This window comes from Centruroides sculpturatus, unplaced genomic scaffold (assembly GCF_000671375.1).
Source record: "Centruroides sculpturatus isolate CEXI.00-Female unplaced genomic scaffold, Cexi_2.0 scaffold2370, whole genome shotgun sequence".
Lineage (NCBI taxonomy): Eukaryota > Metazoa > Arthropoda > Arachnida > Scorpiones > Buthidae > Centruroides > Centruroides sculpturatus.
The window spans coordinates 5985-31048 of record NW_019386528.1 but is presented as its reverse complement, the minus strand read 5'-3'; the positions used below and the strand labels follow the sequence as shown (position 1 = coordinate 31048).

Below are 25064 nucleotides of genomic sequence, written 5' to 3'. Positions count from 1 at the left end.
CTATTCTGTCACAGTTGGTTGAAACATGTGTTGAGAGTTTTGAGAGGAATAAATTAAATGTTGAGAATGACATGAGGTTGGCGTTAACAAAATCTCACCCGCGAATTTTGAGGCTGGTTAATAATACATGCAATTTCAACCATCTCATTAAATTAATTATTAAACATAATTTAAAATAAAATTATACTAAAAAACTAATTTCATTGTTTTTTTAATTACCTTATTAAAAATACCTTTTTCAATTGTATCGGGGTCGCGGGTTACTTGGCTTTTATAAAAAGGGGGTCGCCACCCGAAAAAGGTTGGGAACCGTTGCTCTACTGTATATTTAATAAATAATAATACAAACCAACATCTATGCAAGTCACAGAAATACACATAAATGATGATTCTGTAAAAAAACCAATTAAATTAATATACTATAATGTTATAAATGTACAATATTGTATACGAATTACAAAAACTTTCGGAAAAAGATACCTAATAGTCCACCATAGAATAAAAACAGTACGAAGAGGACAATAAAAGCAATGGGAGACCAACAAAAGCACACCGAAGTAAGTATGCATGTTTTTCGAGAAAAGTTATATTTTCCTTCATATCTACATAAAACAAAAATAATTTCTATCGTCAATAAATGAAAATAAATTTAGGCTTTAATACTCCATATTTGCAAAACGCGAGTTATTTAAATTAATGCAGTCACCGGTGCCCGAGTGGATAAAACCACCGAACACTGCAGTTGATTACGAGTTCGCTCGTGGAGTTTTTCAGTTTTTCTTCGCGTGAGTAAATAGGGATCCGTTTCCCATAGAAGTCCTTCCAAGAGACCTTAATTAAGATGGGGCAAGGGAACGCCCTTGCCCCATCTTACCTAAGTTGACCACGCGTTTCCGATTTCCGGGAACTGTACCCGGTTTTTCCTGTTTCTAATATCTGATTGTAGAATCCATTTTTGAATAGAGCAACTTTATTAACACGAGTTTATCTTTATCCAACCTTATCTTTATCGAAAATATAATATTTACTTCGTTTATTTTTTAAAATAAATAAAGTTCCGTAAGTTTTAGAACCCATTTTCACTAATAATCAAATGTGTCCCCCGTTGGATTGTAAATGATATGGTCCAATTATCCTAGCTTTATCTCAAAGAAAATAAATAATACCTGTCATCCATCATCTAGAATATAATGCAATATTTTAGTTTTAAAAACTAACGCAATTCTGTAAAAAGTATCCAAAATATTTTTCATTCATAATTAGAATTATTTTTGAATATTTCTGTTTTTATTAAACGAACGCGTGTAATGTTCGTTTTAAATTGCATGTGCTAAAAATTCAAATTTAAAATGTTTCTTAAGTTTCATAGCTACGTTTTCATTTGTCGAGTATTCATATTCTTTTCTTTTTAATTTTCAAACATTAAAATACACTATTTTTAATTTTTAATATTTAGCTAATAAGTAGATAAATGAATATCTTTATACCGTTATCGTTTATAATCTTTATACCGTTTTCAAAACATAACAAGATGAATTTGTGTAATTTCAAAAAAGTATCCAGATTTTTATTGTTCTTTCCTACATTTCACTTTGAAGCGCCAAGCTTATCTTTATCGAAGAAAAACTTATAAGGAAAAATATACGACCGTCATTTAAATTATCACAATTTTCTGTTTGTTTAGTTATGGCAGTGTTTCTCAATAGGGGCGATATCGCCCCCATGTGGGCGTTTTTCCATGTTGAGGGGGCGATTTGTAACAATTTATATTTTGGGGGCGAAAAACAATTTTCTGGGCGATATAGTAAAACATTATATTAAGAATAATTAGATATTTTATCCGTTATATCGTACAATAATTAAACATATAACATTATACTAATCACTAGTCTATTCAATGCAGTACGAATTTGGCGTTAGCCTCGGCCCTCGGCATCGGAATTTTGAAGTGAAGGGGGCGATACTACGTAACGGTTTTATTGAAGGGAGCGACGATTCGTTTGAGGTTGAGAAACACTGAGCAACGCAACACTTGGGCGATCTGCCTAGAAGGATATCTTCCGGGAAGTTTTTTAAGGGAAACTGGCTTCTATTTAGGCGTTACAGAAGCGGAGAAAACTCGGAAAACTCCACGTTGGCCAGCCCGTTCAAGCGAGGCGCAAACCCACGACCGAACTTCCAGTATTTAGGGTACGAAGACCGCTTGGCCATTGGTGGACCCCGCGATTTTTTACTTGGCGCAATTTTTTACATCAGATGTTTTTGTTTGGATATCAATTCCTTTTTGGTTAATGATTGTGTTATTATATCAAGACCTAAGAGTTCGACGACACGACTGCTGCCGATCGAACACTTTTAATACGCCATTTAGTAAAATCGTTATAAAAAATTTTAATTCGCAGAAATTTGAGCTTTTGTCATTCTGGGTAACATTTTGAATAAAAATAATTTATTTCGATGCAATTTTATCCTTACAAGTGTAAAATTAAGCAACAAATGTATAGCTGTATAGAAAACTCCCGTAAACTTTGACCTATCGACACGGAAGTTTGGCACCTCACAGATGAAGGGAAGGGCTTAAGTTTAAAATTTGAGCTTTCTACACCCAGTAGTTTTTTCTCTGGGAGAGTCTGCAGTGCCAAATAAAGATTTTTTTGCCGATTTTTGTGCGTTTGCCGATTTTTGTGCCTTTAAAAAATCCTGAAATTTTGCACACGAGCTAGAAAATACTAAGTATCTTTCGAACGAGATATTCAAACTTACTATAGGTATTTGGGGGCGGAGAAATCGACCCCCGAAAATCGGCAACTCTGATTCCTGTGTATGTAGTTGGTCAGTGACTTTTTACTTAGTACGGAGTCAGTGCCGTGACTTTCGATAATATTACTTTAATGGTGAATTATTAAATGTTAATATAATATTACGATAATCTTTTTTCGAAATTCAACGGTATCATCATTGAAATACTGCGGTGTTCAAAACCATTTACTTTTAACTATTCATTACAAATCTCTTAACTCCTTTGAGACTTTCCAATTTTTGATATTAATGTAATTAAACATATAAAATACTTAAAACTGAAAAAAACGAAAGCAATGCGTTAATTTTGAAGAAAAAGCTTCAAATTTTATTTTCCTTTGTCTCGCCTTTCTGTGAAATCTGACGCTGATGAGTCATTGTTTACACAGCTGGATGACCTTGAACACAGCTGGAGTTGGATTTTCCGGGACATTCTCATAGAAGTCTCGGGAGGCGATGGGTTTATAGTAGGGTGAATACTAGCTGGCCGTATATCTAAATATTTTTAAAAAATTAAAATTTTTATTGCGATTTCCGACCTCCCCGACTTAATTAAACTTATATATAATAAAATCTATTAATTAAAAAAATTAAAAAACTATTGGAGGTCGTTTTTGATATCAGAAACTAGCTTCAAATAACTTTACCGAAGGAAAATCCGTGCACTACAACTTTAGAACGATTAATGATATTTGATATCAAACTTCCATTAAAAAACAATTAAAAAGCAATTAAGTGTGAATGGTGCGTCATTAAAGGTTAATTAAAATCGCGATAAATTTTCTTCGCGCGGGAAAAAAATTTTGAAAAAATTTGGAGACTTAAAAAACATTTCAAAAATCCAAGAAAAAACAAAACTTTTTAGGGGGTTCAAACGCCCGAGTTTTATGTAACGCTATAGAACTTGCCCAAGATATCTCGGGATAAGTCCTTAAGATGGTACAGCGTAGAATGTTGATAAAGAATGATAATGTGAAAAATGTATCTGTAATCTCTATCTACAATTTAGTCTCTGTGGGTGACACTACAGTGCGATCTCGCACCTCCTCAAAATCTTTCTAGGGCAGCCTCTGATTCGGCCCGTGAAAAAAGTTTTCTTTCCAATTCGGCCCGGGGGTAAAAACTATTGGCCAATCCTGGACTAGATCATACCGCTTCCTATCGAGTTAAATTAAAATCGTCACAAATGTTTTTCCGGTAAAAAAAAAGAAAAGAAAAAGAAAAGAAATAGAAACGACGGCACAGGAAATCTATAAATCGTCATAAAAGTTTTGAACAAGTGAGATAGGTCCTTTCTAACAAACAAATTAACAGACTAAGTTAAAATTTTATTATTAATTGTATATACAGTAATAATATTAAATAAAATTTAATTGATTTTTGTTTTCATTGAAGGTGAAATGTAATTTCTTCACTGAATGTAAACATAAATGTTTTTGTCATCATTTTTTTAGCCAAATATTTTCTTACAATTAGACTTTCAATTCGTGCTTTCATTAACGCGATGTCTGTTTTTTAGTTGTTCTTTAATTTTATAAATAAGTTCTTTGTGTTGCATTTTCTTTGCAGATTTCATAATTCTTACTATTGTTGCTTCTATTTCGTACTTCCGATCATCGTTTATTGTATCCCGAGTCAATTTATCATCGATTTTGTCCTTATTTGCGAGTGGTTGTATTTTCACGCGATATAAACTAGAATAAAATGATTCGTTTACAATAAAATTACCAGTTTGTTTTATTGTTAAACTTTCTGGATTCTTGTTCAAGATGTTCTGCGATGGTTACCCGAAATTAATGTTTGCAACGCCTTTTCTAGATCTATTTCGGGTATATTTGTTTCTGCCAACATTCATAGTCTTCTTTGTATTAAATAACATTAAGATGTACAGTACATCTTATATGTAGAAACTTGAATAAAATATTTCCGAAAATTATTTTTTGACTGTAGAATCTGATATAGACTTTGGATCACCGTTTTCGGTATTAGTGTCATCTAAAACTAATTTAAATCGGCCTTGCCAAAAACTAATTCTTCAAAGTCAAATGACTTTGATGAATTAGTTTTTGGCAGGAACGCTTTATAACGTAAAATTTCTTAAAAGATTCAAAGGTTTGTTCGGGTTGTTTGGAAAAATTACAGATTGTGGAAATTGTTGGCCAAATTCCAGGAGGTTATAATATCAAGACCTAAGAGTTCGACGACACGACTGCTGCCGATCGAACACTTTTAATACGCCATTTAGTAAAATCGTTATAAAAAATTTTAATTCGCANAATTCTTCAAAGTCAAATGACTTTGATGAATTAGTTTTTGGCAGGAACGCTTTATAACGTAACATTTCTTAAAAGATTCAAAGGTTTGTTCGGGTTGTTTGGAAAAATTACAGATTGTGGAAATTGTTGGCCAAATTCCAGGAGACAAAATCTTCACATTAGAATCCATCGACGTTACGTTATCCATTTGAGTTCGAATGTTCGGTGATGATATCGGAAACCATCATATCTTTTATCATTCGCTCTAATTTAAAAGTGTAATGTTTACCACATTCTGATTTTAGTTTTGAATTAATTTCTTGTTCGTAATCACACGATACTTTTTTACGGGTAAAAGTCGCTTCGATAAATGATACCTATAATATCGTAGAAATGTATCCTTATCTTGTAAATAATGAAAGAGCAGTAGATTTTTATTAATTAAATATTCCGTTTCCTGTTCGGCAACATCTTTATATTTTTTCTTTAATTTATTGTCTAAAAACAGTGATAGGCACTCTGCACACTTAGAATTTAAATTTAAAATATATTCGAAGTCACCAGCTATGATTTTATGTAGATATTTATCCGAATTTGATGGTATCAACAGGAAACGATCGACTTTTTCTAGCAAGTCTATTAATTCTTGTACAAAAATTAAGGAATCAATTTTTCTGTTTTCTATATCTTCTATGAAGGAACGCCCAACGTTCCTCAAATAAGAACTAATACAGTCTGCCATTATTATTAGACAATCTTCGATTTTGCGAAATGTCTGACACATTGAAGCCAAATCATTTGTTTTACGGAATTTTAACGCAGAAACTATACCAAAAATTTCCATTTCTAGTACAGCTTTAATATTTTTCTAATTAATTCATCTTCTAAAACAGTGGTTCCCAACCTTTTATCATTAGCGTACCCCATGACATGTCATATCTCTAGATTGTACCCCTCATTTAAGAAATTTAGTGAGTACCCGTATTGTTAACTTTACATATTGTAACTTTAAATTAAAGAAAAAAAAAACTAAATGAAAAAATGTATAATAAAGTTGTGATTGTTGCAAGGAAATATTTTACGTAATAATTTTTTAATACTATTAGTTTGTGATACATAATATATTATTTTTTCTGCCATAATAACTAACTTTTTTCTGTACCCCTAAGCAACCTATCGCGTACCCCTAGGGGTATGCGTACCACAGGTTGGAAATCGCTGTTCTAAAATATCTAAAATGCGTTTTTTCACTTTCTTCAGTCAGACATTCTCTTGCCCTTTTCAATTCTTCTTGAAGTCGTAATTGAACCTTTTTAACGTAAGATGATGCATCGTTTTCCGATAAAAATTTGGTAATCTCCTCTCAATAAAGCTGCTTAGACTGTTCCAAAAATGCATTTTCAAAATCTTCGTATAAAACATTAGAATTTATTCCTAAAGAAACAAGCAAAATGCAAACATTTTAAAGACTACTTTTGTCTACAGTTTCTCCTTTTTTTTTCTGTCATAATCATTTGAAGAAGAATGCTACGAAGATTGTTAGATATTACTTCGTGTTTTATAATCTCTTCACGGAAAAAAATCAATCCTAGATTATATACGCTTTCCAATTTGTTTTCATCCTCGTACACTCTGTCTAATAAAAGTCTCGAATCATTATCATTTCTAGTTGAAAATCATTTCAAGTTTCGATGAGAGTTGCTAGAAAGTTGTTTCGAAGAGAATAAAGAATTTCTTTGCGCACTTTATGTACTAAATGAATAGCGATGGCATATTTTATATTTTTTTACAATTCTTTTCCATAATTATTTCTGACCATTATATATGTATCTAGATGTAACTCTTCGAATTTCAACTTATCGTTATTCGTATTCTGAATGTCGTGGATTACACTTTTCAGCAACGGCAATAAACTTTTCGCAGATGTTTTGCTATCCATTGAAAAAAATTATTTTTCTAATTCAAGCTTCAAATAATTCCATCCAGTTTCTTCGTTATAAATAATAACTTTGTTAATTGTTAAATAAACAAAGAAAATATTTACAATAAAATGACGTAATATTTTCTGCAATTTATAAAAAAATAAATGTAAATTAAATAGTGATAATAAATAATTCGAATATATTATTTTATCGCAAGGTGTAAAATTTAAACTAATTTACAAATAATTCTCTAAAAATATTAAAATATTGTTAAAATTTCAGAAGCGCCTCTATCGGAGAAATGTTTTAACTGGACACGCTTGTATTTGTTAGAGCACGTGTTCGTGATGGAGGGCTTCGAAGTTGATCCTAGTAATGGTATTATTTATATTTATAATTACTAATTATTTATAGTTTCAACTTTTATATTGAATTGAATTTATGATAAACGATTTAATATATTACAGTTCTAAACACTGTATGTGAAATCCATGGACTTTTATATCAAAAGTAATAGGTTAATTATAATGAATGTTTACTTAAATGATATACAGTAGTAGTGTTTTTTTTTAAATGTAGGTAGAAATATTTTTAAAATGTCTTTTAAATATTAAGTTTTATATTTATAATCACCCATTTTATGATTAAAAAATTAACTATTAAAATTTAAGTTTCGATGCATTATGTATTCTGTTCTTTGTGAATTCTATACAATGTATTTAACAGTTTTTGAAAGCAATCTTAAAATTATTTAATCTATATTGAAATTTTACATAAAAATTTTGAATTGTGTTTCAGAGTTTAGTTGTATGATATTTCCTATCAACTTGTAACAATGTATGTTCAATATTTGCATATGGCATTTTCAAATTTAAAAGATCTGTTTCAATATGCTATATTTTTAAGCTTTGTACTTTTTAGTTCTATCAGAGTATAATTTTTTAAAAAGAATTTTTACAAACATGTGTTAAATTGTTAAGTTATAATAATAATAATAATAATAATAATAATAATAATAATATAGAAATTTAATACAGTAGAAACTTGACTTAATGTTCTCAGATTTGCGTATTTTTTTTCACCATGTCATCAAATCTAAATAAACCACAATGTGTTTCTTTATGTTTAAACTTAGAAACTGCAATGATGAAGACACATCAAATCCTGACAAGAAACAAACAAATTATGTTTGATTACTTTCAAAAACAGCTTAACAGTTTATCTTTGTGTAAAACATGTTTAGGGGTGTTGTATATTACATTGCATGAATTATTGTGGAAAAATTTATTCTGGTAATATATGTTTTTTCTTCACTTTATCCATTCTGAATGTACACTTATCTGCTCATCTCTGATAAACGAGAGAAGTGAAGAGAGAAAAAGTTGTCCTGAATCGTGTTTAGAGAGACGCAATGATCTCTCGAGATGTAAACAAATAATTAGCCAATCAGCAATCAGCTTGTGAAACGAGAGACAATGACCAGAATATGGCCCCAGGTCATCTACAGCAATCAATCCAAGTTCAGTTTGGGCACTGATGGTGGCTGTATTTGTATCTGGAGGCCCTCTAGTAGTGATCTAAAGAGACCATGACAGCCCAGCGGTATGTTAATGACATCCTGCAGCCAAATGTGTTACCTTTTATGGCAGGGCTCCCAAGAGCCTTTTTCCAACAGGACAATGCTTGACCACATAGCAAGGATATCACAGAACTGCCTCTGCCACATTGCCACACTTCCCTGGTCTGCCTAGTCCCCTGATTTGTCACTGATTGAACATGTCTGGGAAGCCAAGTTGGACAGCATAGGAGTTTGACTAAGGTTCCGATTTTTAACAATTTGTCCCACGTCCCACGGCTTTTTAAAAAAGTCCCGAGTTTTGGAAAGATTAAGTTTTTGTCAATTATTTGTCATAAACTTATGTCTTATGCTTAAGATTTGTAAAGATCATTTTTTATCACGTGTCAGTACCAAGGTGTGCATGAAAATCGGAAATAAAGAATGCTCCGTCAACAAAACCCTTTGTGTTTGTGGCAAAGACTGACAAAAAGTGGTTTAGGGTGCACAGCTGCAGCAACGGAGCAGCAAGCCTCCCGTTTTTCTTTCGTTAACCATCTGTAAAAGTATAAGTCAGTTAGAAGAACAAGGTGCAATAGATCGTGCAAATTTCATGAATCATGCCAAAAAGTTCTATAGTGACTGCTTAGATTATTTAGAAGAGTGGAAAGTACAGTACATTACAATGATATTGAACACTTTCATTGGGTTATATTAAAACAAGAACTTAATTGGAAAGATGTGCAAAAATCATTCGATCACATTAGTCAACATTTTCCAGATAGTAATATTTCCGAAAACGATCTTTTTAATGAGTTATCATTATTTAAAAAATATATTGATAGGGAAAAGATTAAATCTTGGGCATTGGCAAAAATGTCAACAGAGAACAAATGGTTAGAAATATTTCATCATTTTGAAACAATGTTCCATACAATAATGCATTAAAAATTGTGGAATATGCGCTGTCCTTACCAGGAACCAATGCCACGACTGAACACATTTTTTCTACCGTAAATAAAATGTGGACATCTGATAAATCACAATTAACAAATTCTTGCAAAAAATTTCATGACATTTTAAACAATGACAGCACTCGACTAAAAAAAGTTCACTCAACTGAGAAATATGCGAAAGAATAAAGAGTTTTTAAAGATTTATAATAGTGTTATATATTTATTATATTTGTAAATTTTACATGTTGAAATTTTAAAAAATATAATACAATACAATTTTTGCATTCTTTGATGACAAAATTTTGTTGCCCTATAACAGTTTTTTTCAACAAGACAACTACCTCCCCCTGTCAATTTTATCCCACTTCGCCAATGTTAAAATCTGGTCACCTTAAGTTTGACTGAACTAGAGAACTGCTTGCAGCAACTGTGGACTGAGATGCTGCTGGACATCATATGGCACCTGTATGCCTCCATGCCTGCCCACATCACATCGTGTATTCACAATAGAAGTGTTTTTTTCTCAGAAGCTGCATGCACTGGAATTCTTTAATCATGACAGAAGGGCATTGTAGCCTCCACTGTAATGTTTGTGTTGGGTATTTGATGATCTAAAGCAATGTTGCCAACCCTAACAGAATTTCACTAAATTAATTAATGGGTTTTTTTTAATGTACAGTGGCATAGTGATAATAACACTAGTCTAAATAGTGGAATTTTTTGTAAAAACATTTTATTTAACTTTATTATTTAACCAAAAAAAATTAAATAAATTAATTAGGCCTACAGAAATGATTAGTTTTTGTATTACAGTAAAATTATACTTACACAAAAATGTGCTATGAGAATTATATATTCAACAGTAACAATTTTAAATTGTACGAGTAGATTTTTATAAAACAAGCAGGTTGGGTAATTGTATAAATTTCAAAGACAACAACATGATATCGTATGCGTGGCAATATGCATATTGAAGAGCATCCCCATCAATAATTACATATTATTAATATAAGGATGAGCCAATGCATTAATATACAGATATGGGGGTCTTTTGTCTATACCAGGGATGGCGAACCTTTTTGTGTGTCACGTGTCATATTCTAAGCATACTTAACTTTAAAGATGCTTATACGTGCCAAAGTTTCGGACTTTGAATAATGATATTTAAAGAAATTAAATGAATACGCTTTAATTAGAATAAATGTAGAAAAGCTGATTGAAAAAATGATGATAAGGTAATAAACCGAAAAGATGATTGAAAAAGACAGAAATCGTATGATACATTATGTGCCAGATGATTTCTCCTTACGTGCCACAGGTTCGCCATTCCTGGTCTATACATTATATCTAGCACAATTATTCAAATTAATTTGTATTCAAAAACATTTGAATTCTTGGCATTCCATAGTTGGAACGATTATGAACTTGAAGCAGATCTTGGTAGAGAATTGAAGATGTTCGTTCAGTTAGTTGAATTTGTATCTTACTGGAAATCTAAAGGTTTAGAAGTGATACTTATATGTACCAGTATTTACTATAGAAAGTTGTAACAAGCAGATTATGTACAATAATAAAAATCAAACTGAGATTTTTGTTGCTAGTCTGAATCAAAACAAAAACAGGGATGATCTGCCTGATTAATTTTTTAGAAAAATAATCAGTTGGAATAATTCAGAAAAAGGAAATACAGCTATCCCTTGATAATCCGACAGGTATGAGACCACAGGGGTGTCGGATTACCAAATATGTCCGATTACTGAAAGAGATTACGTATTTGGCATTGTTTTGCTAGCAGTAGCATACAATATTTCCAACTGTCCAAACAGAACTGCTCACGGAAAACACACAAAATGTGTGTCATCGTGTAAGAATTGGGTGGGGAGATTCACGTCATGACATGCTTCTGTGCAAGCAGACACATAATGGAAACGGGTACCTTGATGGGAGATGCGTCGGACTACTGAGCATGTCGGATTACAAAATGTCAGACTATCAAGGGACAGCTGTACTGTATTTTATTTTGTAATTGTTAGTAAAATTTTTAATTTTTTTATTATTATTTGAATAAAAGTAAAAATTTGGTTTATATATTGATGCATATACAATGCATCTGAAGGTCTTGAAGTTGTGCGTCATTACATAGTTGGACTCCAAAATGTGCGAGATGTAGTTGCATGAATTTCTGAAGTGGACTACACTTTCACTTGTTAGAAGTTTGCACTACAAACAAGAAATAGACCATTCTAGACCAATGTTCCACAACCTTTACCTACTTGCGGCACTCCCATGACTCAATACAGTACACCAAAATATTATTCTCCTCAAAAATGTATGATATGATGCTATTAATAGAATTACGTAATGCCACAAACCTATTATTATGTTGAGTTTAGTGAGTTATACTCGGTTGGCACCGGCAGCTGTATACTATACCTGACCAGAGTCAAGGCATAGTAACCAAAACAAAACTAAAATTAAATAAGTGTGTCAGTGTGTGTGTCTATATTCAGGAATTTCCGAACAATATGGCATGTATTCAATATGTGATGTGGTGTGAGCAGATTCTCTAGCAGACTCAATATGTGATGTGGCCTTCTGTGGTGTGATGTATATACAGTAGAGCGTCGTTTATCCGAAGGTCGGTTATCTGAAACGTCGGTTATCTGAAGGAATTCCAGTCGGCAAATTTAAATTTTCGCCAGTGCTGTGGCGCTGTAATCTTTGTCTATGTCTTGGGCTACTCAAATATTTTACGTTTTTTATACTAAATTAACTTCTGAAGTATAATTTTTTATTGTTTTTATATTTTTCAATAAATTTATTTTGTTTGTACAAAATAAAAAAATAATTTTTAACGATACAATAGTCTTCGTTAGGCTTAACATCGACGAAAATTCAACGCGAAGCGACACGCAACGGGGAAAAATTTTAACACGGGATAAATTAATATATTTTTTCGTACATAATTGGTTATCCGAAAAATAAGTGAACCGAACAACCTCAGTCCCCAATTGATTCGGATAAACGACGCTCTACTGTATATCTATTCAATTGTAATGTGCCAAGGCTTTTGTGTAGTGTGTGTGGATGACACCTGTAGAGGAGAGAACAACAGGTGCAATAAGCACCCTATCCATCCTCCACAGATGCCTTATTTCCTGGATGAGTTCTGTGTACTTGCTTATTTTTTCAGTGTATTTTGTATATTGTGTGTGTTTGGAACAGATATATCTATAATGTATGTGATTTTACTGTGTTTGTCAATGAGTGTGATGTCTGGTCTGTTGTGGTAAATTGTTTTATCTGTGATTATGGCTCTGTTGTAGTACATTTTGTGTGTGTTGTTTTCCAATACTGTTTGTGGTATGTATTTGTAGTATGGTTCATGGATGTCTAGTAATTTGTGTTTGTTTGCAAGCTCTTCTGTCTATCCAGTGGCATCCTCTCTACAGAGGATTGCATTTGATGAACTATTCCTCTCCATGTTTCCCTATTCCAGGCTTCTCTTAAATCCTTTCCAGTCCAGTCCTTGATGTCTCTCCAAGTCTTTTGGGGTCTTCCTCTAGGTCTCTTGTTCCCTCCACCAGTCCCTCAATCACCGTCTTTAGCAGTTGTCCTACTGATCCTCTAGCCAAATGTCCAGCATATCGTACTTTTCTTTGTTGGATATTTATAAGCAACTCTCTCCTCAAGACCAGCCTGCCCAAAACCTCCGCATTTGTCATTTTCTCCATCCAACTTATTCTTTGCATCTTTCTCAGGCACCACATTTCAAAAGAGTTAATTCATTCCATCATTTCACGTGCAAGAGTCCACGCCTCACATCCATATGTTAATACACTTCAGATCATTGTCTTTAGGATCTTTATTTCAGTTTTATGTTAAGGCCTCTGTTTGTTAATATATGGTAAATCTGATAAAATACAGCTTTTGTTTTATTAATTCTGCTTTTAATTTCCGTGTTACATCTATTATCACTTGTTATCCAGCTTCCTAGATATTCAAACTTTTTAACCCCTTCAAGTTCCTTATTTCCCAGAATGATCTGGAATTCATCCATATCTTCACTCTTTGAAACCTTCATTACTTTTGTCTTCTGTTCATTTATTTTCATATGGAATTTCTCCAATCCGGTTTTGAACAGTCGATTCAGAATTTTCTGTAATCCCTCTTTACTTTCACCCAGCAGGACTATGTCGTCAGCATATCTTATATTATTTATCAAGCATCCATTGATTTTCACTCCTTTGTTGCAATCCTCAAGTGCTTCTCGCATCATCCACTCACTGTAAATATTAAATAGCAGTGGCGAAAGTCCGCATCCCTGTCTCACTCCTTTTTCCACCCTTATCCAGTTGGATTCTTCTTCATCAATTTTTATTATTGCTTTCTGATTTTTGTATAAAGAGAGAATAATTTTAATTATCTTTTTATCTATTCCGATTTTTTGAAGTATTTCAAATAAAACTGTGTGATTAACATTGTCAAACGCCTTTACATAGTCCACAAAGCACAGATAAAGATCCCTATTTTTTTTCAATCATGTTTTCACCAATAAGTCTAATTAATGTAATGGCCTCTCTAGTTCCTTTGTTTTTTCTAAATCCAAATTGTGTATTATTTAGTTCTGCTTCAATTTTCAGTTCTATTCTACTATAGATAGTAGTAGTTAAAACTTTTGAGATATGGCTTATTAAACTTATTATTCTATGTTTGTCGCATTCCAGTGTTCCTTCTATTTTGGGTATAGGTATAAATATTAAATTAATAAAGTCTGTGGGTAGTTGTTCTCCTGCTAGAATTTTATTAAGAACATGACTCATAATCTTTCTTCCCTCAGAACCCATTGAGTTAAGCAATTTCCCTTGTAAGCCATCAATTCCAGGTGCCTTCCCATTCTTCAATTTTTTCAAGGCTACTTCAACTTCATCCTCCAGAAATTTAGGGGTTTCATCATTGTCATATTCCTCCTCCAGTTGACATTCCATGTTATCTTCTGTTTTATAAAGTTTTGTCAGATATTCATTCCATCTTACTAATTGCCTTTCCTTCTGCATTAAGATTTCTCCATTCTCATTCTTTATTGTCCCAATTTTCACTCTTCTTTTCTTTCTTGAGATTAAATCAATATTTTGATAGACCTTTCTCAGATTTTGTGACGATTCATGTTCTTCTAATTCATAGCAGATTCTATCTAGCCAGTCTTCCTTAGCTTTTCTTGCCATACTTTTCACTTGCTTATCGATTGTTCTATATTTTTCTTTAGCATCTAGTGTATTTGCACTTTTCCATCTTCTCCTTTCATTCATTTTCTCTAACACTTCTTTAGTAATCCAAGGTCTCCTTGCTTTTCTTCTCTTCTCTCCTAAAACCTGGTAAGCACTTTCTCTAATTTCCCCCTTCATATTCTCCCAAAGTTCTTCCACACTTTCTTCCAAATTTAAATTTTGAAGTCTATTATTAGTCATACTCTCATATTTTTCCCTAATGCTGTTTATCTTCAAATCACCAATTCTCAGTCTTTTTTCATTTCTATTTCTTTTTGTGTGCTTCAATTTAACCTGAATCACAGAGAGCAAGAGGTTGTGGTCACTGCCACAATCCGCCCCTGGATATGTTTTTATATTTGTAATTGTGTTCCTGTATCTATGATTAATCATAACAAAGTTAGAAATCTATTTGATTTCTAACTTTGATTCCTCTTGATCCTGGGGCTTTCCAAGTATAAAGTCTTCTTTCGAGGTGTTTGAACCATGTGTTCATCACCATTAAGACCTTTTCCCTACAGAAATCAATCAATCTTTCACCTCTCTCATTATGTTCTCCAAGTCCCCAGGGGCCAATAACAGTTCCTTCTCTTCCCTTTCCAACTTTTGCATTCATGTTCCCCATTATTAGGAGAATATCTCTATTATCTCTTCTCCGAAGACCCTGGTTTATTTGCTGATATACTTCCTCTACTTTGCAAACTCTTGGTGTATTATATTTGCTACTTGATTATGTCTGTGTAAATAATCTGTCTGTGCCAAGAGTTTGCACCCAGAAGTAATGCGTTGTATAGTTTCTGGCATGATGTGACATTTTCTGCGTGTGTCATTTGTGAGTGTTGTATCTTTGAGTATGTGTTTTCTGTAGTTTTTAGTATTTATGACCTGATCCTGTATGGCAATCATGAATCTTTCCATCTCTCCAAAGAGGCATCCCTGAGCTAACCAGCTGTTTTGACACGGTTTTGTCAACAAAATACTGGGCCAGGTCATAGGGATGTCTGCCATGGCGTGCCTTTTGAACCCACAATTGCTTAATGGGGTCTATACTTTCTATATGTTGTGAGTGTAAATTTAATGGTGTGTTATTTGAGTCTGCTAGAGTTACTGCTGTATGTAACTCTAGCAGACTCAACTTGTTTTTTTGTATAAAAACTCTTAGTGTCTATATTTGTTTGTAATGAAGGTTAACTATGTCAATCAGGCCATGCCTGCCATCTTTACATAGAAAAGTTAATCTTTCTATGGCAGATTTAGGATGATGCTGTTTATGCTTCATAAGTGTTGTTCAAAATCTGTGTGAGTACAATGTATAACTCCAAAAGAATATGTAAGTACTGGGATGACATATGTGTTTATTGCTTTAACTGTGTTCTAAGAATAGCATTCAACCTACTTTTGGTATTCTTTCATTAATCTTTGCTTTGTGTGTGTATGTTCTGTTAGTTTGGCTGGATGGAATCCTAAATACTTGTAGAAGTCACACTCTTCCATGGATTCAATAACATCTCCATTTCCAAGTGCAAAATCTTCTTTCTTCAGGATTCCTTTTTTATGGGAAGTTTTTTGCATTTGTCTAAGCCAATGGTTTCCAATTAGTGGTACGTGTACCCCCGGGGTATGCGAAATTGCGTGAAGGGATACGTGCGGCAATCTTAAATCGGTTGATTTAAAATTTAAATGCATGAGATGAAGCAATCAAAAAAATAATGGGTGGACCGTCAAAAATTGGGCAATTTACAATGTGATGTCGAATGCACAAATTCGTTTATTTATAACTAAAAATAGTCTCGAAATTTTATCAAAAAATTGCATTTGTGACAATAACTAAATGAAATTCTTACGCAAAAAACAAAAATTGTACAATTAACACAATTTCTGTTAATTGTACAATTATCATTATTATCACATCAACAAAGCGGCAATAAAATATTTACTACCATTTTGCACAACATATCTCTGCGAGAGCGAATTTTCGACCATGACAAACATGAAAACTAAACATTGTCACCGACTTCAACTCAAAGATGACTCGAGACTGAAGCTGACCAGAAAGCAACCAGATTTTACAAAGTTGTGCAAAGAAAATCATGCACATTTGTCACATTAAAATTAAATAATCTTATGTTATTTTCATTATTATTAGAATTGTATTTTAAAGNACCATTTTGCACAACATACCTCTGCAAGAGCGGATTTTCGGCCATGACAAACATGAAAGCTAAACATCGTCACCGACTTCGACTCGAGTATGACTTGAGACTGAAGCTGACCAAAAAACACCAGATTTTACAAAATTGTGCAAAGAAAATCGTGCACATTTGTCACATTAAATAACCTTATGTTATTTTCATTATTATTAGAATTGTATTTTAAAGGTAATAAATGTAAAAAAACTTATTCTGTTTATCACTAGCTGTCTACCCACAGCTTCGCCCGCATTATATCAAATTTTCTCGTGGGAGTAAGATATTTTCTTTCAGTAAAATGTAGCCCATGTCCATCTCCAATGTGTAAGCTATCTCTGTGCCAAATTTTATTGAAACCTGTTCAGTGGTTTAGGCGTGAAAAGGTGACAGACAGACATAATTACCTTTGAATTTATAATATTAGTATGGATTAATATGAATTTCTGCTATAAGGGGTATGCAAGTTTGAGTTCTTTCTTGAAGTGGTATGCAGGAAAAACTAATTGGGAACCACTGGTCTAAGCCAAACTCCATTTGTATGTCCTTAGTGTATGAATATATGATTTATAAGAGTTGAAGAAGTTGTTTTTGTGTAGATGCACAAAGTTTTATGTCATCCATGTACATGAGATGTGACAGCATAAACTGTGTTGTTTTTTCATGTCTGATATTGTAGCCATAATGTGTGTTGTTTAACATGTTGGATAATGGATTCAGGGCTAGGCAGAACCAGAGAGGACTCAAGGAATCTCCTTGAAAAATTCCTCGCCTAATGAATATTTCATTTGTTTGTATCGAAGTGTTACTAACCCTGAGATGTAGTGTTGTTCTCCGGTGCTGCATAGTGTTTTGGAAGAATGCAATGAGTGATGGATGTATTTTGTACATGTGTAGAATATGTAGCAGCCAACTGTGTGGAACGCTGTCGAATACTTTTCTGTAGTCTATATATGCCATGTGTATGTTTCTGTGTTGTTTGTGCGCTTGCCGTAGAATGACTGAATCTATGAGTAACTGTTCTTTGCATCCCCTGTGATTTCTACGGCAATCTTTTTGTTGTTTTTGTTATTCTGTAAGAATATCATGTTCTCCAACATGTTTGTATATTTTATTTGTGATATATACTGTCAATAATTTGTAGATTGCTGGGAGACATGTAATTGGTCTGTATTGTGTGGGGTCTGTGTTATTGTTGTTATTGTTGTTTTAAGGTTTCATGTAGGTGATGCCCTGAGTAAGAAATTTTGGCATGTCTTGTGGATTGATGATGATGTGTGTCAGATGTTTGGCTAGTTTATGTGATGTAAACTTTTTGTACCAGATATTGTGAATGTTGTCTATACCAAGAGTCTTCCAGTTGTGTGTTCTGTTAACAGCGTAGCAGATGTTGTGTATGTTTATTTCAGCACAGGGCATAGTTGGTATGTTGTGCAAGTTTCTGTTCTCCTCCTTGATCCAGCCAGCATTGGACCAAAGAGAAGACCAATAAGTTGTGAGTTCTTCTTCTGTTGGTGTGCCACTGTGTTGTGTATCAGTGTTTGTTTTGGTACTAATTTGTCTGTAAAAGTTTTTTTCATTGTTTGTGAATAATTTATTTTGTTGTTTTTGTAGTGTACATGTTTTGTATTGTTTGAGTCTACGTGCTTAGGCTGCGAGTTTTTGTTTTAGTGTATCGATGTATTCTGTAATGTGTGTGTTGTGATGTTCATGTTTTGTGTGTGTTTTGATTTTCTTGAAAATGTTTTTGAGTTGTTTCTTTAATTTGGGTGTTATGTTGTTTTTAGTGTATTATGTCAGTCTGCCTAATTGCTATCTAAAGTCATTTATTTGTGTTTCTATTCTTCTCTGCCAGTCAGGCTTGTGATAGAATTATTGTGTGTGTATCTGTATGCGATTGTATTTTCAGTACATGGTGTGTCACTATCATGAGTGCCCCAGCATAAATTAATGTATGAATGTCTGAGAGTGTAGAAATTCAATGAATGTAGTGTGGTAGTAAGTGAGTGTTTACATAATTTAGTGTTTTTCCTACTATCTTTGATGTGTTCATTTTTGGTATTTGTGTGGGATCTGTACCTGTATATTTAGTGAGTGTTTCCTGAAATATAAGTGAGAGTGTATTAACTAAATCTGTGCCTATGTTATCACTGATGGATGAGGAAGTGTCTGTAGTATCATTAGTGGTAGTTGTTGTGTGTGCGCTATAATCAGTGCTTGTTGTTGGATTATTCTGACATTTTACATGATCTTCATTAATGATAAATGTTTCTGTCTGTTGATGTTAATCAGCAACCTGTTGTTTGATAAGTTTGAGTGTTGTTTGTGGGATAAGGTTGTTGTGTATAATTGTTCTTTTTTGATCAACAACCCTTTTTTTGATGACAGTCAGGTGAGGATATTGTTGTGTGGATATGCTCCCTCATAACATTGACATTAGGTACAGGAATTGACCCAAAATGGCTTTGACCAAATTCAAAACACTCCAGGAACAGAGTATGGCAAAATGTGGAAAGCAGGCTCAGGGGATGCATCAAAGCAGGAGGAGGTTACTTTGAGCAATTTTTGTAAATCTATGTTGTTAAATGCCTCATATGTACCATTAGCAATAAACCCTATAACTTCCTAACAAAGGATTTTCAAACCCATGTTCATATGAACTTTTTGTAATGTTTTGGTGTCAGGAACACATCCCTATATTTATGGACACAACTTTAGATACATCATATATATATAACCAGGTTGGGTCTCTGTAAATCTAGATACTTTTTAAATGAAAACAAGTTGGATTCTCAAGCCTCATTTTATATTGTAATTTTTTGTATTCAAACTTTTTTATTTTTTAAAGTAATTATCATAATCTTTATCAGTATTTTTTAATTTTAAATTATATCCACATATATGTTTAGTTCAATATTCATAAGAATTTGTACAGATACAGTGGTATAAAAAAACAAGTATTTACACTTGGAAATTTTGTAAATCTTAAGAGAAAAACTTGGGAATTATATAGAAATTAATTAATACATTAGAAATGTTTAATATTTTTAAACATCTTAAGTTACAATATTGTTCTACATAGAATTTTATTCAATTCAGCATGTAAATAAAATTATCATCTGGTTTAGTAAATGTGTTTTATTCTGTTATATTGCATAATTTTTCTTCCATTTCTTTGTTACAAGCTAAAAACTTGATATTTCATTGATTCCAAAAGTTTTTGGAATTTTTCTACAAGAATTTTTTCCCAAACATTCAGAACAGCCTGTTTCAGTTCTTTACCTGAAATATATTGTTTTTCATCATATCTAGCATGAACTAAATTAGCCCATAGGTTTTCTATGGTGTTTATGTCTGGGTTACATGCAAGCCATTCCATTAATTTGATTAAATATCATTAAGCCACTTAATTGTGACATGCAAAACATGAAATGTTACGTTTCCTTGCTGAAACCAAAAACTTGACCCAGCAATTCATGTTTAAAATGGCAGTACAAATTTCAGGTTATGAACAATTCAGTTTATAAACCAAATTTTGAATGCTATATTTTCTATGGTTTCCATGCGTAACTTGGTTTCTGAACAAGCTGCTCAGCAGAGCCGGCCTCTGATGGTCAACTTCCTATACTTCCAATGTTAAAGAAAGTTGGTGGCCCAATCAATCAATGACAGGACTAGTGATTCAGTAGTGGGGCCAAGATTTGTTTTGCATCCTGAGACATCACAGCATAAACCACCAATGACACTGTTGTTCAAATTAGATTTCAGTGAGCATGCAGGTAAGGTACTACTTCCATTTATGTATGCATCTCAATTGAATTTAAATCAAATTAATTAATAACAAGCTTGGTCAAGCCAATCTGATAGCATGCTCCACAAAAGCAAATCAAATATTAATTTTGTTTAAAATAAATTTTATAAATTCTTGGAATCAAGTAGTAGTTCAGAAGAATTTTTCATTGAATATACAGTAAGGGATGTGGTTTATAGATTCCATAGGAACTGGGTAGTTTTTACTATAGCTTAAAGTGACTGTAAATGAAAATATTCAGTTCCCTTTTGCACATGTGCATGGACATGCACAATAAATGGATTGAACGGAGCATGCACGTGCACATCTCACAGACACACAAAAGTTATAAGTATAAGCACTTCACTACTATAGTGGAACGTACTAAAAACCATGTTGATTGACATTTGCATAATATAAATGACATCCATGAATCCGTGTTTAAAGGTGATGTGCTTAAATTAAATAAAAATTTATTAATACTAGTTAGCCAGTCAATTAAAACTAAAAATAATGAAAATAATCAAAACTCTGGGTTTTACATCAAAACAGAAACTGAAATTAAAAATAAAATCAAGATTAATTAATTAATTTAAATTAAAACTGAAATCAAATCAATTGAAAAATAATATAGTGGAACCTTGCTTAACAAGTATAATTCATTCCAGAATCTTACTTGTAATGCAAAACATTTGTTAAGAGAAACAATTTTTCCCAGATAAATTAATGTAAAATACAATAATATGCAAATCAAAAATCTTCTACTCTGAATACCGGTATTCTATGTTCCATGCCAAAAAATATACTCAAATATTTTATGTATAACATTTATTTAAAGAAAATTATACAATATACATTGTTAAGGAGTGTGAATCACCTCCATCTTTTCTTCTAGCATGGAATGAACCAACCTGGAATGGAAATTCAATTTGCAGAAAACACAAAAATCAAAAAAATATGTCTCATAAACAGCCAAACAATATGCCAAATTTTCAGGTTATGTAAAGGCTATAATTACAAAGGGTATTTTTTAAATAAGGTCTGTTTTTTAATAAGAAAAATATTGTAGATATCATTAAAATATATTTTTTTCCGTATTCTACATAATTTCCATTTTTGTTCAAACATTTGTCATACTGCTCAACAATTTTTTGAATTCTGACTTCAAAGAAATCTGCTGCCTGTGAAGAAGCCCAATCCATGACTGAAGTTTTCACTTCTTCATTGTCATTGAACTGTTGACCACCAAGGAATTCCTTTAAATACCAAAACAAATGAAAATCACTGGGTGCAAGGTCTGGATTGTAAGGTGGATGATCCAGTTGTTCCCATCCAAAAGAACTGATTAGACCTTGTGTTTGTGCAGAAACATGTGGTCCTGCATTGTCATGGAGCAACATCACACTGGAAGACATGCTGCTTGTTTTGTATGGCACGCCAGAATTTTCTCAAGGTCACAGAATACGCATCAGAATTGATTGTTGTAAACTTCCCAAATCTGACAGTGAATTTCTGTTGCTGTCAAGTTTCTTGCACTCAAGAATCGAATAACAGATTGTATCTCATAGTCGGCAGGGGACTCAATTTTCTTAAACATTATAAATTTCTACAGCTCAGCACACAGACAGATGATATGACTGCAACTGGAGTCTAAACATGCACAAAGCATGCTGGGAGCAGAAGTGCATGCACACTGCCATGATCACATGCCATTCTCACTCATTCATAAACGGACCTTATTTAAAAAATAGTCCTTATAAATATTAGAAATTAATTAATTTGACTAGAGATGGGCAGTTATGCTTCCATCTCATATTAAATTTAAAATTAAAAGTAATTAATTTTTAATTTAGACATTTCAAAAATTTGATTTGGAATTGGTCATTAAATTCAATACAAAATGGCAGCAAAACTGCCTACCTCTAGTCAAATTAATCAATTTCTAATATTTAACTATAGCCTTTACATAGCCCAAGAATTTGGCATATTGTCTGGCATGTTTATTTTTGGGTTGTTTGGAAAGTAATTTTGTTTTTTATTACTAGAGGAATTAGATGTATTTTTACCAGCCAATTTAATTTTAAACCTAATTTTCATTATATACTTTGATAGCTGACATTTTAAGGCTTATTTGTAAAAAATTTTGTTTGATTCTTGTTTTTTTTTCGGTGTCCCATTAAATATGGAAAATCAAAGTGCTGTTCAAACAAGAAAAAAATTGTGGTACATGTATGGAGAAAATGTGCTGAGAGTAAGACAGTGTCAAAACTGGTTTACAAAATTGTGTTCTCGCAATTTCAATATTGAAGATACACCACATTCTGGATGGCCAGTTGAAGCCAGTGAAAACAAAATAAAGGTACAGATTGAAGCAAACTGCCAAATAACAACATTTGAAATCACTACGAGATTAAATTTGTTGAATTGAACCATTTATAATTACTGGAAATGAATAGGTTTTGTTTCAAAGCTCAATATATATATATATATACAAAGATATATGGGTTCCACATGTTCTTAAAGAGAGTTGCTCTCTTTGGTGGGATTTTAAAGACATTTTTTTGAGCTTTTACCAGACTATTTAACAATTGATTTGAAAGTATACTGCCATTGAGTAAGCAAATTGAGTAATATCATCAAACAGAAAAGGCCAGAATTGATGACACAAAAAAGTGTAGTGTTTTACCATGATAATGCCAAATTTCACACAAGTTTGGTAACTTGTCAGAAACTGTTACAGCTTAGATGGATGTGCTATTACACCAACCATATTCCTCAGATTGGGCACCCTCAGATTATTACTTGTTCTGGTCTGTACAAAATGTCTTAAACTGTAAGACATTTACTTGAAATGAAAATGTCAAAAATCACTTGAATCAGTTTTTTGTAAGCAAAGATCAAAACTTTTATGTACATGGAATCATGTTACTACCAGAAACGATGGTAACAGGTATTTGACCAAAATGGTTGATATATAATTCAATAAAATATTTATTTATTTATAAAAATATTGTGTTTCTCCCACAGAAAAAAAAATTAAATTACTTTCCGAACAACCCAATATATAATGAGCCATGGTTGTTGATGTTTATATGTAATATGTGTGAACATGAGTTTGGAAAAATGTGTGATCACAAGTGACACTAAGATGCTAGCGGAACAAGTGCTGAATACAGACTGATGTGATGTAGCATGTGCACAATCCAGGACTTTCCCTCTCCTCATCACTCGTTATGTGAAATGTCACATATTAAGCGAGCCATTTTATTACAATTTGTTTTGCTCGTTAAGTGAGGTTCCACTGTATTTTGGAAAGTGTGGATAAAGTACTTGTTGGTCTTAATTATTATTGCCTTATTGTCCTTATTTCTATTATTATATTTGTCAACTTGGACATAAATTATTAATAGGACTGTTAAACTGGTGTTAAGTATTAATGCAAAATTGAGTAAAAGTTCTTAAAGAAAACAGAATTTCTTTATAGAGCCTCCAGTACACATACTTTTGTTTACAACTGTGTTTTGGGCTATCACGCCCCTCTTCAGCAGGGTTACAATGGCTATCATCTTTAAGAAATACAAGAATCCAACTCCCGACAATAATAGGCTTTTTGGTGGATTTTTAAATTGATTCATAATCTTTTACAATGTTCAGCTCGAACTTACAAACAAGACACAGTTGTAAACAAAAGTATGTGTACAGGAGGCTCAATAAAGAAATTCTGTTTTCTTTAAGAACTTTTACTCAATTTTGCATTAATAGTTAACACCAGTTTAACAGTCCTATTAATAATTTATGTCCAAGTTGACAAATATAATAAGTACAGTGGTACCTCAGGATACGACATGAAATTCAAACATATTTTTGCTCCACGATACGAACAAAAACTCACCATATGACGTTACATTAGTTTACAGAGCCATTTTTTAGTCACTTCTGTTCATTGATCTCAGTCCGCCTGTTTGCTTCGTCGTGGAAGATCTTGCTCGATAAAGGAAATCTTGAGGTATTATCAGAAAGTGACTGATTTTATTGAAAAGAAACATCCCAAAAAAGTTCACACTAGCTGTATTGCTGCTCAGAGTAATGGCATTGGCCTAAGTCATTTTAGAAACATTTTAAGAAGAAGGCAAAGCCAAACCTCTTTGGATATTTTACCAAGTGATCTCTATCCAGTGAAAGTGCTGATGGAAGTGAAGGAAAGAAAGCAAAAAGCAGTGAATAAAAATTAAAAATATATATGTATATATAACAACACTAATTCGCATCTCGCTCTGGCCTTAGTAAGGCTTAAGAGCATTCATTGATAGTTCTAAGTTATTTTTAAGTTATTG

The 25064-nt window shown here is 32.6% G+C and overlaps 3 protein-coding genes and 3 pseudogenes across 3 annotated transcripts in view; 2 read left to right on the top strand and 4 right to left on the bottom strand.

Moving 5' to 3' along the window:
• The window catches only part of LOC111615230 (neprilysin-21-like), a 12692-nt gene extending 11464 nt beyond the window's left edge, over positions 1–1228 (bottom strand). The window contains exons 1-3 of the mRNA XM_023356638.1: positions 1167–1228; positions 481–602; positions 350–391 (exon numbers count right to left, since the gene is read on the bottom strand). Of these exons, the coding sequence (XP_023212406.1) occupies positions 350–391; positions 481–602; positions 1167–1180 (178 nt within the window). The 5' untranslated portion in view covers positions 1181–1228. The remainder of the gene's footprint in view (positions 1–349; positions 392–480; positions 603–1166) is intronic.
• A 3607-nt stretch (positions 1229–4835) lies between these two features.
• On the bottom strand, positions 4836–5981 carry LOC111615227 (annotated as a pseudogene).
• A 214-nt stretch (positions 5982–6195) lies between these two features.
• On the bottom strand, positions 6196–6828 carry LOC111615232 (annotated as a pseudogene).
• Positions 6829–7323: 495 nt separating this feature from the next.
• On the top strand, positions 7324–9695 carry LOC111615231 (annotated as a pseudogene).
• Positions 9696–13555: 3860 nt separating this feature from the next.
• On the bottom strand, positions 13556–15194 carry LOC111615228. Its single transcript, XM_023356637.1, has one exon. The coding sequence runs from the start codon at positions 15145–15147 to the stop codon at positions 14014–14016; it is 1134 nt and encodes a 377-aa protein (XP_023212405.1). The 5' UTR covers positions 15148–15194; the 3' UTR covers positions 13556–14013.
• A 7718-nt stretch (positions 15195–22912) lies between these two features.
• Positions 22913–25064, top strand: part of LOC111615226 (H/ACA ribonucleoprotein complex subunit 4-like) — a 6542-nt gene continuing 4390 nt past the window's right edge. Inside the window, exon 1 of the mRNA XM_023356636.1 lies at positions 22913–22981. Within this exon, the coding sequence (XP_023212404.1) occupies positions 22913–22981 (69 nt within the window). The remainder of the gene's footprint in view (positions 22982–25064) is intronic.

Excerpts from the sequence above, each read along its gene's own strand:
- LOC111615228 (XM_023356637.1), bottom strand. The coding sequence starts at position 15,147 with ATGATTAATCATAGATACAGGAACACAATTACAAATATAAAAACATAT.